The 17,812-nt window shown below is 47.2% G+C and overlaps 1 protein-coding gene across 1 annotated transcript in view; it reads right to left on the reverse strand.

Moving 5' to 3' along the window:
* The window catches only part of ERICH6B (glutamate rich 6B), a 48,882-nt gene extending 32,599 nt beyond the window's left edge, over positions 1-16,283 (reverse strand). Inside the window, exons 1-4 of the mRNA XM_062195168.1 lie at positions 15,985-16,283; positions 11,227-11,390; positions 10,188-10,236; positions 6,561-6,721 (exon numbers count right to left, since the gene is read on the reverse strand). Of these exons, the coding sequence (XP_062051152.1) occupies positions 6,561-6,721; positions 10,188-10,236; positions 11,227-11,390; positions 15,985-16,283 (673 nt within the window). The remainder of the gene's footprint in view (positions 1-6,560; positions 6,722-10,187; positions 10,237-11,226; positions 11,391-15,984) is intronic.
* Between the last annotated feature and the right edge of the window lie 1,529 nt (positions 16,284-17,812).

Here is a 17,812-nt window from a genome sequence, read left to right on the forward strand (position 1 = left end):
ATGGTGTTGTACATCTTGATATCGAGTCCCAGGTGCAGTAGGTGTACAGTGCATGTGCTTATGCTGGCTGAGCAGAGCGTAGATGACCTGTTACCCTCCCTTCTAACTCCATGGTAGATATTCCCTCACTTTCAAGAAGCTGAGGCACTTGGTGCTTTATTTCTTTCTTGCCTGACCTTTGAGCTTTTTTTTTTTTTTAATTTTTAAAATTTATTTATTTGAGTGGTAGAGTTAGAGACAGAGAGAGAGAGAGAGAGAGAGAGAGAGAGAGAGAGAGAGAGAGAGAAAGGTCTTCCTTCTATTGGTTCACTCCCCAGATGTCTGCGACGGCCAGAGCTGCACCAATCTGAAGCCAGGAGCCAGGTGCTTCTTCCTGGTCCCCCATGTGGGTGCAGGGGCCCAAGGACTTGGGCCATCTTGTACTGCTTTTCTAGGCCATAGCAGAGAGCTGGATTGGAAGAGGAGCAGCAGGGACTAGAACCGGTGCCCTATGGGATGCCGGCGCTGCAGGTTGAGGATTAACCTACTGTGCCATGGCACTGGCCCCGTGACCTTTGAGCTTTGACATTGAGTTCCAGAAACAATGTCTTGGCCATTGGCCTGAACTAAAGCTCCCACATATGAAACAGTCCAAAAATACTGGGCTCTCCTTGGCTGGGGGCATGCTCTTTCTGTGCTTCTTGCTTTCTCATGGATAGATTAGTAACTTCTGTAGTTCGTTTAAAATCATCATCATGGTGATGCTTTGGCACAGCATCCCATATGGGAGTGCTAGAGTTCAATTCCTGCCTCTGTCTCGGATTCCAGCTTCCTGATCATGCACACGCTGGGAAGCAGCAGGTAATGGCTCATATACTTGGATCCCTGCCACCCATGTGGGAGACTGGAACAAGTTCCTGGCTCCTGGCTTCTACCTGGCCCATTCTTGGGGAAGTGAACCAGCATGTTGGGAGATCTCTCTCCATCTGTGTATCTATAATAAATAAATACATTTGAAATCATCTTAAATTATACCTTCTGTATCAGACTCCAGGGAAGTTAGCATTGAGGTCTCTTTGTCCGCTTTTAATTTTGATATTAAAGATGTTACTGTTAAAAGATAGACGAGGGTGGCCATTAATGATTGAAACCTTACACTTCTCAGTGGGTGCCTATGGGGTACCTAGGGTCTGAGGTTCTTTCTTGGCACCAAGGCGGATCATCACATTGGAAGAACTGACAGTGGGGCCTATATTGGATGCTCCCCCGTCCCTCCTCCTCCTCCTGCTCCAGCTCTAGGCTTTGGTGTCTTACTCTAGGTCTGCAACACATCAGTGGTCAGGAAATGTAGCCCTCTGGTAGCACTGCGGTTAGTTTGGGTCCCCAGGACCATCAGGATGACTGGGCTCAGGGAGATTGTTTTAGAGACATTCCTTCTGCCCATGACATCTTTAAGCCAAGTGGCTCCAAGACCATGTAGACCCACAGTGGGATCTCCCTGTCACTGTAGCACATGGGAGTCTCTGGTATTCTGTTGCTGAGGATTCCCCAAGAGATGGGGAATGGGGGCTGGTTGAGAAATATGGGGCTTTCTTGCACAGAGCCATTGAGATGTGCACTGGGAAGCACCTATGCTTTTTTTTTTTTTTTTTTTTTTTTTTTTTTTTTTTTTTAGAACTTCTGTTAGTTCTTTGGTAGCCTTGCTTATGTCTTCTGGAATTTTGTGATCCCTGCCCCTTTTTGCTTCCCCCACCCCCATCTCCTGCCTATTCCTAAACACGTGTGTGTGCACATGTGCACACCCTACCTTCTATTCTTGATAGCAGAAGAGGAGAAGGCCCATGATAAGGAGGTGGAGGCGAGCCTGCTCCACCTGGTTATGGGAGCGTCAGCGTTTGAGCCTGGCCTGTGGTGTTGTGATGAGAGGCCTTTAGGATCCTGACAGCAGCCACATCTGTGAATCCTTCAGTGTCAGACCGAGCACCTCTTACAGATAAGGAACTCCGACTCATCCTCCTACAGTACAGCTCTCACTGTTAAGAATCATTTCTAGTGGTTCCCCATTCTAGATGGCAAGAGTCAGGTCTCCGTCTTGAGTAGCAGATGGTGAAATTTTTAAAGACAGTGTACTTTCCAGACTTAACATCATCCCCTTTTGCATCAATGGCTTTTGGTGTGCATACCCCCAGCCTCTCCTTTGAGCCCCAGTCAACCTGCTTCTAAGCCCTTGTGGAGTGTGTATGCCCAAGACTGAATGCACCTTTCCAGGGCTGGCCAGAGCAGGACTAATCCCCCTTTGTATAGCTCTTTAATTACATTTGGTGCTATTAACTTTTCTCCCAACCATTCAGTTATGCTACTGACTTATTGAGCTTGTGGTTGAATCAAGAACCTAACAAAAACCTGCCTCCCCAACCTGTACTTTTCCATCCTGTTGTTTTTTGGGGCCTAATAACAGTATCTGACATCATTCTGGTTCAGTGTTTCTGCCTGTCAAAATATTTTAGACTCTGATCACATGGTCCACATCATCCTAAAACTTCCGATCATCTACACATATACTTTCTTATCTTCATCCAAAATCCATCATAAAAGCGTTGCATGGGACAGAGCCCTGTGGCTGTCCACTGAAAGCCAAGTTGACTCTGATCCCTTAAACAGTATCTCCAATGGTGTCCAATCTGTCATTGTCCCATCACCTTACATTAGCAGCTGCCTCATCTCTCTCTGGTCTGGGAACATCTGAAAGCCTTTGGAAATGAAGTGCCTTGTGGAATTTGGTCTTATGGGGTTACCACAGTTCCTTGCCCTAATAACCTTGTCCAAAAGTGATGTAAAAGCCAGTGTTACATGATTTCTCTTACTGATCTCTGCCGGTTTCTTGTGGTCATTTTGCTCTCAGTATTTGTCTAATTTATTGTAATTCCTCAAAATCCAGAAATACATGATTAAGCTATTCTCTTTCTCTGTATTCTGGGATATATTTTATTTAGGTCAAGAGATAAAAGCTGCCATTCTCTTCTGATCTTTACATCAGTCTTTGATTTGTACTATTTCTTACCTAATTTTGTTGTATCCTTTTCAGTCTGAAGATAATTTTCCTTCACAGTGAAGTGAGAATGAAACAGAATTGAAAAACCCGACTTTAACTGGATCATTCATCAACTCGTACTAAACAGTAGCAGCCTGGCTTGATCCTCTTTTTGCTCCAGTCATATTTTAAAAGAACCTGTGTCTTTTGTTGCTGACTGAATTAGTGATGTCATTATTGTAAGCACCATTTTTTGGTCAGCATGTTTATCCTGGAATTCAGCGTTTTGACACTCTTCTTACAGTGCGGAGCTATTTTCCTGCATTCATCACTAGAAGCACCCTCAGGGTTTTAACCTCTGCCCATGATCTTTCAAAACTCCAAGTCCACTGCAGGAAAAAAAAATACCAGTTGGCATTTCTGGGGATTTCCTAACCCTCCTTTCTACTGGGTGAGGGGGCTTGAAGCACCACTTCTCCCCTCTCTGTTTAGCCTCATGCATGTTTGTACACACACAGGCTCTATACATGCACATATTTGTAATCTACAGCCTCCTTCCTACCCAGACAGGTTCTTGGGAGCAGGATATGCCCTTTTGTCGCCGTGATCAGATACTGAATCAGATGAGTGTTCAACAACAATTTCACAAGTATTTAATAAATATTTATAGGTGCTTACTCTGGGCCAGGCACTAAATCTTGAGGATTTCTACAAGCATGGATATAATGCTTGGGGTTAGACTTTCTGGTCTATTTACTTTATAACCCTGCTCTGAGCCTGGATAGATAGGCCCGTGAAGGTATAAATAAATAGTCTTTCTGGTCCTCCTGAACACCTCCTCCTTCAGACCATGAGATCCTTCCTGTGCCTTTAGCATTCTTCCCATGTCAGACCTGTCACCCCCTGGAGTAGCAGGTTTCAAGGATTTATCTGGGTGTTTTCTGCCATATTTGGTTCAAAGTTCTATCTCCGCAGAAGGGTTGTTCCATGGAAAACACTGTTGCTGATCTATTGGGGTTTAACATTCCCATAATGCAAAATAAAAAAAAATTTTTTTTTTTTAAAGAAACAAGAGCCGAGCATCTTGGAAGTTCCTCCTAAACTAAAGGTTGGTTGCTTTCTGTAGCATTTCTGTGCCCGGGAAATCTCTGGGCTCTTGTTAAGAATGCAGATTCCAGGCCCATTCAGGCGGGAATCCAGATGAGGGCCGGAACCCGCCTCTGTACAAGCGCTCTGTGATGGGACACGCAGTCCTGGCCCCCTGCAGCAGGAGTCCCACGCCTGCTGTCACCTCCACTGGTCCCTGCTGGCCCTCGGCTCCTCACCTGCAGCCCTTGGCACTACTTTGCTGTGGTTGCCTGTGTTTCTCCAACAGGTGGATGAGCGGCTTCTGCCTGGCCTTTTTTTTTTTAAAAGGCCACGCATGGGTATCTTTAGTATTTGTCCTCCGGCCGTAGAAGGCCCGGCTTTCTCCTCCCGCACGAGTGTTAGCCCTGCGTCCAACTTGGCTTTGAGCTCCTCTGCCTTCCTGGAGCTGCCGCACCCTCCTGCCTCTCTTTGCCGCCGAGGAAGTCTCCCACTGTCCTGCCTCCTCCAGCCCTGAGCAGTCTGTGTTGGAGACGGAGCTCAGGGAGGTGGGTGTTCCTCCGCAGTTCTCCCCAGCTCCCTCGGGACTTTGGCAGTGGAGCCGAGGACAGGGACTAGTTCAGAAGGAGCACAGGGACAGCTTGGCAGGAAGCACAGCGGCCCGCCCGCCGGCGGCCTTCTGTTTTTCAGCCTGGGTCATGGGGTTCGAGTTCTAGACCCCAGGAGGCTGCCTTTGGGGAGGTCGGACGGTTCCTTTCCAGGCTTTCTTGGCAGCCGGCTCAGCCAGCTGGCCTGTGAATATTCCCCTTGCGTTTGGCAAGGTCAGGGTCCCAGAGCGCTGCTGGGGCTACCCATGCAGTGTCAGTCTTGGGCACACTCGCTCATTCCATTGACAGTACAAGTGCTCTCCGGGAAGACAGATTGTAACTCATGGGCAGAGGGGAAAGAAATGTCCATGAATTCTTGTGTTTGAATCTCTGCTATAATGACTGTTGCCACAGGTACCTGCAAGGCACCTAGAGTGTTCTCACTGAGCCTAAATTGGAAGCTTCAACACAGTGCCCACCCTGGACTCGGGCCACTGCCATCACAGTGTTGATCAGCGGACAATGACTGCGGGTGGTGAGACTGTTACTAAACACTCTATGTATGCTGACTTTAAGGAACTCAGTATTGGAAAGAGACGTGCCCAGATACAGCATTAAAGATACACGATGCTCACAACCAAGATAGAAACAGACACGACTGGCTGTGTAGGTTAAGTTTAAAGACCAACATGATGGCGGTTTAACATGGCACGTAAAAGAACCACTTAGCAGGGCTTCTTTCTGGGGGTGGGCCCACAGGGGTTTGAAAGGAGTTGAGCTCCTTCCCTCCCACTCCCCTGCCTTCCCCTGTCTCCTTTCTCCTCTCCCGCATCTCTTCGGGCTTAGCCCTGGCACGTTTACCCAGTAAATGACGTTCAGGACTTTGCTTGTGAGTACTTAGGTGGAGGCTCAGGCTCCTCCCAGCTGTCATGCTCATGGACTCTGTGATGGTTCTACTTCTTGGGGCTCTGTGAGGGTCCACATGCTAACACAAGTCCCAAATGAACCGACTGAGCCTATAAAACTCTCCATCATGTGCTAGCTGGTGTGGGCCCGTCTTCCATCTCTCTATCCCCTCTTTCAGGGTTTCTGATGCCTAATTTCGCTGAGCCACATTTGAGCTACAAACTGTGGCAGGCATGGACAGCAGCAGGGAGGTGAGGCGAGGGGGGCATCTAATTTACTGCTGCCACGATTGCAGATGGGAAACAAGCCTGCGAATCAGTGATCGATTGATCCCACCTGGGCTGGATTTAAATGATTAATAATAAATAATAAATGATGTTCAGGCTTCCATAACCAGGAGCTCTAGGGTGAAGGGCCTTTGGGCTTAATTGGGCAGGGAATTAGGATCCTCAATGCAATCTTGCCAAACCTTCTCCTGGGGTCTCTCAGTAGTGGCTGTGAAAGCTCAGGGTCCGGATGGTTTGGGCTGGTTCTGAAGCAGGGGTGGCTGTGACCTGCTGCATACTGAGCAGTCGGAGGTGGCCTGGGCCCATGTGCCGTCGTCCGCATGATTGCAGAAGGTCTGTGACCCCCAGGGAACCAGTCTGTAACCTGGGAAGGAAATGGCCAGCATCCCCGAAGGAAATAATGCCTGTGTTCACATACAACAAGAACAGGGAGACCAAGATAGGAGCCCGGGAAGAGGCTTGGGAAGGTGGAAAACAACGTCTGTTTTTGCACTTGGCTGCTAATATCTTACGCAAAGTATACTTTCAGATGGCCCACCAAGCAGCCTAACATCATTAGCATGAGAGGCAATATTCAAGCCCGGTATTTCTCACAAGGCAGTGTGGCAAGAACTTCCTTGTTCCGCACCCCAGCCTGCAGAGAGCCTGGCTGCATGGTGGCCAGCAGGGGGCAGCTTCTCTTACCCAATTTTTTCTCATATGTCCATTCCGTCTGACTGTCCTGGTCTCTCATGGAGGAGGAAGGAAATGAGTAAGTGTAAGACTCGGTGGTAACCTCAGAGGTGGAAGGAGGAGACTTGAAGGCAACTTGAACAGGGGAATGCGTGGCCATCATGGGGGAGCTCCTAGGAGAGGGGAGGACAAAGTCTGGTCACTTTCCATCAGAGGCCAGGTCAAGAACCCAGCTGTATGGCACACAGGGAGCTCAACTCTTGCAGTTGAGCTGTTTCCTAGTCCCAGATGGGCAGAGGCCACAGGGTTAGCAGGGACCAGTTTGTGGATCATGGGAAATAGGCCCATGTGCTACCCTGGACGGCCAACTACTGCCTGATTAAAACAAGAAAGAATTGGAGTCAGTGTTGTGGTGTAGCAGGTAAAGCTGCTGCCTTCAACACTGCCGGCATCTCACGTGGGCACCAGTTCGAGTCCTGAGTGCTCCACTTTCCCTGTTGGTGGTCCAGGAAAGGCAGGAGAGGATGGCCCCAGTGTTTGGACCCCTGACACTCACATGAAAGACCCAGTTAAAGCTCCTGGCTCCTGGCTTTGGCCTGCTTGTTGCAGCCATCTAAGGAGTAATACAGTAGATGGAAAATTTCTCTCCCCCTTTCTATGTAACTCTGCCTTTCAAATAAATAAATAAATCTTTTATTTTTAAATGAAAGGATCTGTGGATGCCTTCAAGGACCACCCGACCTGACGTCCATAACTGACAGTGGAATGTTCCAGAACACTCCCCTTTCTTCCTGGCTCATGATCCTACTCATTCCAGTGGCCCTTCCTGTCTCACAGTTGATTGGAAAAAATTCCCAAGTGGATGCCATAGCAGTTTGAAATCAAATGGTGAGGTCTGTCACTATGGCTAGCCCGTCACAAACGCTGCCAAGGTCCACAGCATTTTCCATAATTTCTGATGGCAGGACACTGGCCCTGCTGTCTGCTAACTTTTGGATCAAGACGTATGGTCCCAACACAGCCAACTACACTGTGTCCTTTCTTAGGAATCTCTGCCTTCTAACTGGAGCCAAGAAACTAATTCAAAGGAGTGAGAGGGGTCTCCTGGGGGCTTAGGGCCCTGCAGTCATTTGGAGTAAACTGGCCCAGCTGGCAGAGACTGTACCCAACATATCAGTGGGTGGTGACTGGTTGGTGGAAAGAACATGGACTTTGATGTGACATGATATGAGCTCTGGCTTGCTCTTGAGCTGTAGTGGTAATATCTTGCTCTTTTAGGGGAAGTCAGAACTGATCCCTATCTGGGCCAGGGTTCCCGATGCACAGACGGGGAGGGAGGTGGCATCTGGAAGTTGGGGAAAGCTGCTGCTGGTCCTACCAGGTGGCACTGGGGGAAATGGTTCCCTTCCATGTCTAGCGCAGTGACAGGCAGGCCCTGCAGACACCGCCTGAGGGACCTGTGGGAAGGCCAGGTCTGTGGTGGCCCTGTGGGCTAGGGCAGAGCAGCTGTGTTCCCTGCGTCACCACTGGAAAGATGCTTGTGTCCCAGGTCAAGTGACCACAGGGGCAAGATCAAGTGAACCCAGGTGAGCTCCCTGGGCAGATGTCACCTTTTGTCCTGCTCCAGGCCTGATGGAGCAATGCTTGTCCCGCCTCACTCACCAGACGCCCACTGGGATGCCAAGAGGCCATGCAGGCCCCCCTGAGAGGACTCTGCAAAGCCACAGCTGCCTGACCAACAGTGGAGGCTATCCTTGAGTTGATGTTGGCACTCAGTCATTTCCAACTCTGCCCCCATGCATCTGCCCTGGGCTGGGACATTGCAAGGCCTACAGGGGTGCTCATTAGGGCTCTGCTGTGGCCTTGGCTCCAGGAATTCAGACCAGGATTCTGGTCTATCTGAGCTATCCATCAGCTTCATGCGCCATCCAAAAGGGAGAGGGGGCGAGGGGAAGCTCGTTAGATCCTGGATCCCAGCAGAGTTCTGTTCCAGGCCTGTTTTTGAAGCCTCTGTGGAGTGAGGAAGGGCAACTTTGGCAGGCATGAGGAAGTGGGCGGGGGAGCAGCTCTGCCCCTGAGGTAGCAGGTGCCCTTCCTCTTTATAAGGGACCCAATGAGATGCTTGACTTGTATTCACTCCCCTTTCCCAAACTCTGCCTGCACACACACACACACACACACACACCCCATTGTGACCCTTCTTGTCTAAAGGTATTTAGGGAGGGTTCAGTCTCTCAACTCCTGTGTGTGAGGAAAATCCAGGACCTGTCTGAGTGCACTGAGGTCCAGATCTGGCCCCTGGGGACCCAAGGCCAATGAGCACATGGACACTGGTAAGGCCCCCAGGCCGTCCTGATCCTCACGGCTCTGTGCAGGGGCCTGGGAACACCCTCAGTGCTGGAATGTGAATAAGGGATTAGACAGGTGTGTGTGTGTGTGTGTGTGTGTGTTTGGAGCAGAGCTGTTGAAAGCATGCTTGTGCTCTAGGCACATGTGGCTTGTTGGGAGTGGCGTGGAGAATGACACCGACGTGTAGCACTTGCTGGGTGTTGTGGGTGCTGGCCATTGCTCTAAGAGCTTCCTGTGGGTTAGTGCTCATGTAACCCTCACCACAGCCTCTCCCCATTTTACAGGTGAGGAAAGTGAGGCACAAGGAGAGAAGTGTGTGTTGTGGAAGAGTGCAGACGCTGACTTTGGACATCTGACTCTGGGCTCTGTTCCCCATGGTGGTCATGCCCATTCCCTGTCAAGTTGCTCAGTGTGATTTTGGGGTGTCAGTAGCTGAAGTGAAGGGGTCTTTGAAAAGCCTCTCTGTATGTGCATCCCATTTAGAAAGGGAGCTGCCTATCAGATCCCCCTCGCTGGGCCTCTGGGGTGCACAGTGTGGACTGGGGGGCCTGGTGCAGAGCAGGGTGGGCTGCCTGGCCAAGCCCACAGGGAGCCTGTATAGGAGTGCTGTGCCTTCAAGTTCTACTTGGGGCTTCTGTACTCAGAAAAGCCAAGATTTCATTCCTGCTTCTCACTGTAGCTCAACTGGCCTTTTGTGCTTTCTTGAAATCTAGTGTCAACCCACTTCATCAGGGGATAACATGAACACCCCCTCCCCACAGTGGAACATTGGGGAGGTGCAAGGACAAGGACCGTGGGTCAGAAGCTGTGAGCCCCTGCACTGGCTTCTGCAGAGCTCAGCACCCGGAAGGCATGAAGGCACGAACTCCCTGGCTCTTTTACGGGCAGTCTGGCAGGGGCCACGCTCTGCACCAGCAGTTTGGCCAACAGTCACTGCATGCCTGCAAGTGTGCTGAGCCTATTCCCTTCTTGGGCATTCATTCACCTGTTCCCCAGACAACGCTGCTTGTGAGCACTTTGCTGCCTCTTCTGGGTGAGGCCAGTCTCCCTAGAATCAGGTGTCCCTGTCCTCTTGTTGGCATCTGTCCCTCCTCTGTGAGCAGCTGAATGGCAGACGTGAGCAGGGCCCTGACCTCAAGAAGCCCCCACTCAGCCCTCCTTCCTCAGGGGACCTGCTGTCCACACCCTCACCTCCCTGCCACACACTCCCTGTGTGAGGTCTCTAAAGATCCTGAAACATCGCCCCCAAGTGTGAACTTCCATTTGATTTGCCCCAGAGAAAATGATTACCTTGCATCAAGAGTCTGTGTGGTTTGTGGTGGAAACATCGTCTTGAATTCTATTGGAAAAACAAACAGAAAGACAATATTGGTCAATAAATAAATAAATAAATAAATAAAGCCTCTTTCTTTCTACTTAAAACTGCACTGGCACTGGAATGTCAACAAATGTGAATCAGAAATTTTGAATTTGAAACTTAAGCATTTAACATTTAATCTTATCCATTACTCCCATGCACAGAAAATTCTTGATGAACATTTCTTGGCTACTAAGATGGGGTCTGCAAAAATTAAGCAACATGAGCAAATGGTGAAGTTTCAACATTAAGTTACAAAAGTAAAACACAGGTTCCCCGTTTTGTGTTAGAACTGGTGAAGCTACCACCTGTGACACCAACGTCCTATATGGGTGACAGTTTGTGTCTCAGCTGTTCCACTTCTGAGCCAGCTGCCTGCTAATGACCTGAGAAAAGCAGCAGAGGATGGGCTAGGGTTTGGACCCCTGCCACCCATGTAGGAGACCTGGATGAAGCTCTTGGCTTTGGCCTGGCTCAGCCCTGGCCATTGTGGCCACTTGGAGAGTGACCCAGAAGCTAGCTCTCCCCCCCGCCCCCCAGTAACACTGACTTTCAAATAAGTAAATAAATCTTTAAAATACAGACTTGTATACAAAGCAGGTTTAAATAGTAAACACGAGACAAATGCCACAAACAGACTAAAGCTACCAAACATGCTAAAGTAGAGGCAGAGGAGAGAACAAAAAAAAATCACTCAAATCAGAATTAGTTTTGTTTACATTTGCTTGTGAAGACATTGGTTGATGTTTCACTTTACAAATTTTGATTTTTGAAAAGAATAAGAATAGATTTTGTTGCTTTAATGTCACTCTTCTAAAAATAAAGTGTGCACACAAGTCAAGAAAAAGCTGAAACAAAGGCTGAAAGGAAGAAGGAGGAGGGGAAAGCAAGAAGTGGCAAGCAGAGAAGAGAAAGGCGGGGAGGCCCTGCTGGCTCTTCCTGTTGTTGCCTGAGGCCTTGGACCGGTCACACCTCCTCTGTCCAACTCCAGGTTCTGCATCTGTGAAGTGGGGGCAAGAGAGGTAATGGTAGGGAGAGGTAAAGGAGACGGAGATTGTGAAATCTGCAGTCTCCACACCTTGCCCCATTCAATGGTGTTCCTGACCTTCTCTGCACAAGACGTGCAGAACATGAAGCTGGAGCACAAGGGAGGCTGCAGATGCGTGGCCCTGGGGCTCAGCATCCCCCGAACCGTCACAAACTGTGACTCTCCCAGCATGAACAGTGGGCTGGCTCTGCCATCCATGCCTTATGAATATCTCTCACATCTTTCTTCTTATGTACACAAAATTGCTAGGTTCCCTGGAAATGGTAGTAGGGGCACCAATGCTCAACTGGAAATGGTAACTGAATCACAGTATTTAGTCCAAACAGCATTCAAAGCTGCTGAAGAGGGGCTAGCAAGGGTGAAGAAAATCCAGTCCAGAGCACCGTGTGCATCAGCATCCATTAGGTGAAAACACTGTGGATCAAAATCAATAAACGTGATGTCTCTATGACATTATTTGCCACAGAGCAGGATTCACCATTGGAAAGGTCTTGGGTTCTAAAAAAGCAAAGGAGGGGCTGGCACCGTGGTATAGCAGGTTAAACCCCTCTGCCTGCAGCGCCAACATCCCATATGGATGCTGGTTCTAGCTCTGCTCTACTTCCGATCCAGCTCCTTGCTAATGCACCCGGGACAGCAGTAGAAGATGACCCAAGTGCTTGGGCCCCTGCACCATGTAGGGGACCCAGATGAAGCTCCTGGTTCCTGACTTCCATCTGGCCCAAGCCTGGCTGTTGCTGGGAGTGAACCAGTTTAGGGAGTGAACCAGCACATGGAAGCCTCCTCTCTCTCTGCATCTGCCTCTGCCTCTCTGTAACTCTACCTTTAAAATAAATAAATAAATAGATAGATAAATGTTTATTAAAAAATAAAAAACTCAAAGGAGTCTCATTGTGGTGCAATGCCACCGGATAGGATGTTCTGTGGCAGTGGGGGAGCAATGTAGCTTCTACTCCTTCTAGCACCTTCCTTTCTGTGAGATCAGAATAGCATTTTTACACCTTACAATTCATGGTGTAGGAGAGCTTCCAAAGCTCTTTCGGATATGTCACTTCACTTTCTCATCACTGCCACACTGTAAAGATGGGGGTCCCTGCCCCTGGGGAACAGAGTCCCAGTGATGGCAAGGGACACGCCCAGGGTTGGTCACGGGCCCCACTATGTGTGAAGTCTTCAGATTTCCACACCAGGCCATTATACCATGTTCTAAGTCTCCCTGGAAGGGCAGCCAGATATGAGTCTCAGCTAGCTGTGACTCCAGGGGCAATGGATGAGCACTTACATTAAAGTTAGCCATCTGATTTTACTGGATTTCTCCTACGGACAATGGGGGCAAATCATCCCTTTAAGGAAGAGAGAAAGGTGAAGGTGTTTCTGGCCTAACTTGATTTGTCCAGGGCAATGGGGACCTGAGCAGGTGACCTTTGTGTGGAACAAAAGGGCAGAAAGTGCAGACCCCTCTCTCATCCCACTTCGTGGCACTTCTCATATTTGTTTGTTATGTCTGCTTCACACAAGGGAGGAGATGAGGCCTCGAGACTGTGGTCAATGGCGGTAGAGTAATAACAGATAACACAATGGCATACTAATCATAGTTAACACGTATATAGCCTTAACATGCTGTGTGCCTGGCATAGCTCTCAATGCTGTCTATGATTTAACCCCTTTAGTCCTCACAAACATTCTAGGTAGGTCTGTTGCTATTCCTAATTTACTGCGAAGAAAACCAAGACAGAGGGAGATTCAGTGATTTTTTTCGAGCTCATGTAACTAGGAAGTGGGAGAGAGCTGGTGTGCAAGCCAGGCCAAGGCTCCTGAGAGAGCAAGAAAAATGTGCCGTATGTGCAGACTCCTAGCTGCTACCAGAAGGACGAACAAATGGCACTCATGTCCCTCCTCCGCTCTGCTGCTCATCCTGGGGCAGACATCACTAGTTGCTCACAGCATTCTTTTATGATGAGCCCAAATGAGGCCTTGGCATCCTCAACATACTGCTCTACCACTAACCTCTAGTAATTAATCCATCAGAAAGACAGACGGAAGCCTATTTGTCAGCTCTGAGCTCACTTTGCAAATGTCAATTAATTCATAAGGTTATTTAGAAAACTGTGTGTGTGTGTGTGTGTGTGTGTGTGAGAGAGAGAGAGAGAGAGAGAGAGAGAGAGAGCGAGCGAGCGTGCACATGTGCCTGGCGTTGTGAGTGACTGATCACTCGATTCAGTTTGCACTTACGGGAGCATCTGCAGTGGGTTAGCAGGCCAGTCGTGTTAGGCACTGAGGTAACAACACAAAAGGCAAACAAATTTATGTCTCCTAATACCTTTGGATTAGGAGACTATTCTACATAAAGAAAAACTGTGATTTAAATTCTTTTGAAAGGCTGAGGATTCTGCTGTAAACCCCTTCTTAACCTGTTTTGTACAATCTGGCTTGGTACCTTGTATTTTCATAGACTAAGACATTCTTTCACATGCCCTTAAAGGCATTTTAGCATTCCCCTGCCATTTTTTTTCAGCGTCCCTCCAATTTTTTTCTAGCAGGGGCATTTATTTTCAAAGCTTTTGCTTTATACACAGTTCCATTCACTTGACAGCACTGCATTTGTCCTACTCTAGTGGGTAATATATTTACAAAGATCTAGCGCAGAGAGGGACATGTTAAGAATATTTGATTCATACTGTGCTAGAGAAAAGCCCTGAATGCTATTTTTCAGTATTAGAACTACACTTGGTATTTGAAAAGTAGGGATATTAGGATTCCAAGAGGGAGCTTAATGGTAGAGTCACACAGGAAAGTTTCCCAGTGATAGAGGAATTTTCTCTTCAATTCAACAACCACACTTCCACAAAGGGAGTAGGAGTGGAGGATGGCACATCTGACTTGACAGAAGGGGACATAAAGGTAAAAACACTTGCATGGCTGCTGAGCCCACCCAGTGCTCAGGATATAGGTTGTGTGTATTCAGACTTTTAGGGATGTAGAAATCCAAAGTGCCTGGGATGCCTCTGTTGGGAGCAGAATTGGATCTAGAAAAGTAGTTTAGTTATACTTCTAGGTCAACAGTAAGATGATGCAGGTGGCCTGGGTTTTCAAATCTCTGTACTTAGCTGGATCTGGCCATGAAGACACGACATCGAGGGAAGACACCCCATAGGCAGACGAGTAGAACGTACATGAGCCGTTGCTAGCAGACAGCACACGGAGGCTGCTGCCAAATAATAAAACCCAAATTAAGGAAACATTGCCAACTGCAGAAATAGTATTGGAAAAATGTCAGCCCTAGGATGAGAACAAGCATTTCAAAGTCAAATACTCACTGCAGAGGAAGATTTCTTCTGGGGGGCCAAATGGGCACCCCAAGAAGCGAATTTGTGACTACTGACCTCACAACAGGTTGTAGGAATGTATTCCAGGAAACAAGTATTGACCACTGAAAGAAACTTAGTCACATGGATGTTCACCAAAGTGCTTTTTGTAGAGCAATACCAAATTAGAGGCAATAAAATATCAATGATAGCAGATTGATTAAAATATTATAGTTATTCAGTATCATACAACGTGATGATGGAGCCACTGAAATATTTTGTAGAAAATTTAATAACAGTAAGTATGAAATCTGACACATTTTCATGTAAGTACACAAATTGTATATATATTATATAAATTTACTAGAGGGTTTTCAGAAGGTTTATGGATATATGTATTATGAAAAATCTATGCATGGATTTCAAAATTTTGCCCCAAAATAAACTTATCTTTTAATTCAACTTTTCCATGAACTTTTTGAATTCCCTTTACATAAATAAATGTACCTTAAAAAGCAGACTGCAAATACTATATAAAGTTTGATATTTGCATATGTATTATAATATATATGTCTGAGGAGGATATAGCCAAACTGTGAAAAGAAATTATCATCTCTGAGTGATAGTACTTTTGCTTTCTTCTTTTTGCTTATATGAGACTACTTCAAAAATAAGCTGATTTTAGGGGCCAGTGTTGTGGTACAGTGAGATAAGTCAATGCCTGTGATGCTAGCCTCTCATATGAGCACTGTTTGAATCGTGGCTGCTCTACTTCCAATCCAGCTCCCCTGTTAATGTGCCTGGGAAAGCAGCAGAAGATGGCTCAACTACTTGGATCCCCTTCACCCATGTGGGAGACTTGGAAGGAGTTCTAGGCTCTTGGCTTTGGTCTGGCCCAGCCATAGCCATTGGGCTATTTGGGGAGAAAACCAGCAAACAGAAGATCTTTTGCTCTGTGTGTCTCATTTTTTCTCCTTCTGTTGCTCTGCCTTTCAAATAAATAAAAAAGGGCCATTTTAATGCAAAAAAATTGAAATCAATGTATACAATTTTCATAATCTGCATTTTTCATGAAGTTTTTAAAGACTTCTCATATAGCTTCTGAAACATCCACAATGAACATGTACTACTTATGAATATGGAAAAGGGAGAAATAAATTATTACTGCTATTATTACTAATTATTATAAACAGGTACTTTATGCTCATGAGGTCTCCCTGACTGCTCTGTGGGTTCCTTGCTTTGGGGCGTGGCTGTTGTAGCTGTGAACAGAACTTGGTCAGTAATGAGTCTGTGTGCACCTGTCAGCACCATGGACAGGGCTGGGAATTTGAGCTTTGGCTACATCTTCGGTTTGTTCTTTGCCCTGGGCCTTACACATAGTTCCCTTTCTCCAAGTACTTCCTCTCGTCTAGATACTCACCCTCTTGCAGGTATCTTCCATACAGGTAGTCCTTTCTTTCCAGATACTTTTCCTCATATAGGTATTCATCCTCCTGCAGATACTCTTCCTCCTCGAAAGACTCTTCTTCTTCTGGAGATGGAGAGGCATCCTGCAAGTTCTCTTCATCTACTACTGCTTCAACCTCCTCTTCCTCTGAAGACAAAATCTGTGTGGAATGATGGGAAGTGGTGGGAGGGGATGCTCCAGGTGATTGGCTATTTTCAGCCGACATGATGGGGAAGTTTTAAGCAGATTAACCCCTTCAGCAGCAGGCAAAGTCACTTTATCATCCTGGTAACCAAGAGAGGAATTAAATCCCATTAGTTAGTAAATACAGTCAATACTGCATATTGATTCCAATCTGTGTGCATTCATTTCATTCAGTCGTCTTTGGAGGGCCCTTTAAGTATGCAGATCAGTACATGGAGGCCTATGAAAAGGCACAAAGAGAGGGAGCAGAGACTTTAGTGGCAGTGAGCTGATTGGGAGGTCATATCTGAAGGCAAAGCCTTTGAAATTAATGCAAGATATGAAGTAAGCAATGAGGACTGGAGAGAAAAGGAGGCATCAGTATTTAGTGGTTTGATTATGAGAAAAGATTTTTATTTATTTTTCAAGAGTTAATACTCCAACAGACAAGACAGAGACTGTTTTCCAGGAGCTGGAAGAAAAAAAGTATTTCTGGCCGGTGCTGTGGCTCACTTGGTTAATTCTCCGCCTGCGGTGCTGGCATCCCATATGGGCACCGGTTCTAGTCCCGGTTGCTCCTCTTCCAGTCGAGCTCTCTGCTAAGGCCCAGGAAGGCAGTAGAGGATGGCCCAGGTGCTTGGGCTGCTGCACCTGCATGGGAAACCAGGAAGAGGCACCTGGCTCCTGGCTTTGGGTCGGCACAGTGTTGGCCATAGCAGCCATTTGGGGAGTGAACCAACAGAAGGAAGATCTTTCTCTCTCTCTCTCTCACTGTCTATAACTCTACCTGTCAAATAAAAAAAAAAAGAAAAAAGAAAAAAAAGTATTTCTAAACAGAAAGTGAAAGCATGATGGAAGTGGTATGTGCAGGATGATGTAGATACACTGGTTGGGAGGCACTCAGCCAATTAAGACCCTGGTGGTTGGAAGTCTGCAGGGCACATTCTCATGGCTGCCATGGCACTGTCACCTTGGCTAGAAACACCGCCTACTGTTTATTCACTCAGCCTCAACTGTAATCCCCAGCCTCAGCTCCATAGCGAGCATCTTGACTCCTTCCAGAAGTCTCCCAGGCTCTATTCTCTGGTCCACCATGATGCTATGCTTTGGATATGGCCTGAAGTCTCACAAGGCCTCTTGTGCTTAAATCAATTTCCAATGTGATATATTAAGAGGGTAGAAACCTAATCCAACCATGGTGTTTACAGGTGAGGCCTTTGGGAGGTGATTAGGATTAGATAAGGGAATTCAGGTGGACCTCCATGATTGGTGGTTATATAAGAAGGAGAGAGTCCAAATTTACCCAAACACATGCACACACCCTGTCTCCCACCATGTGATGCCTGCACCACCTCAGGACTCTATCAGCAAGGAGGCCATCACCAGATGAGGCCCCCAGAACTTGTTCCTCCAGAACCCGGAGCCCAAATTAGTCTCTTTTCTCTGTTAGTCATCTGACCTAGTTATTTTGTTACTGTACTGAAAATACCAGACTAGTTCCTTCTACATTTATATCAAAGTCATTATTTTGCTGTATTCCTTGTTTGCACACTTTTCTTTCCAACTGTGTGA

This window comes from Lepus europaeus, chromosome 6 (genome assembly GCF_033115175.1).
Source record: "Lepus europaeus isolate LE1 chromosome 6, mLepTim1.pri, whole genome shotgun sequence".
Lineage (NCBI taxonomy): Eukaryota > Metazoa > Chordata > Mammalia > Lagomorpha > Leporidae > Lepus > Lepus europaeus.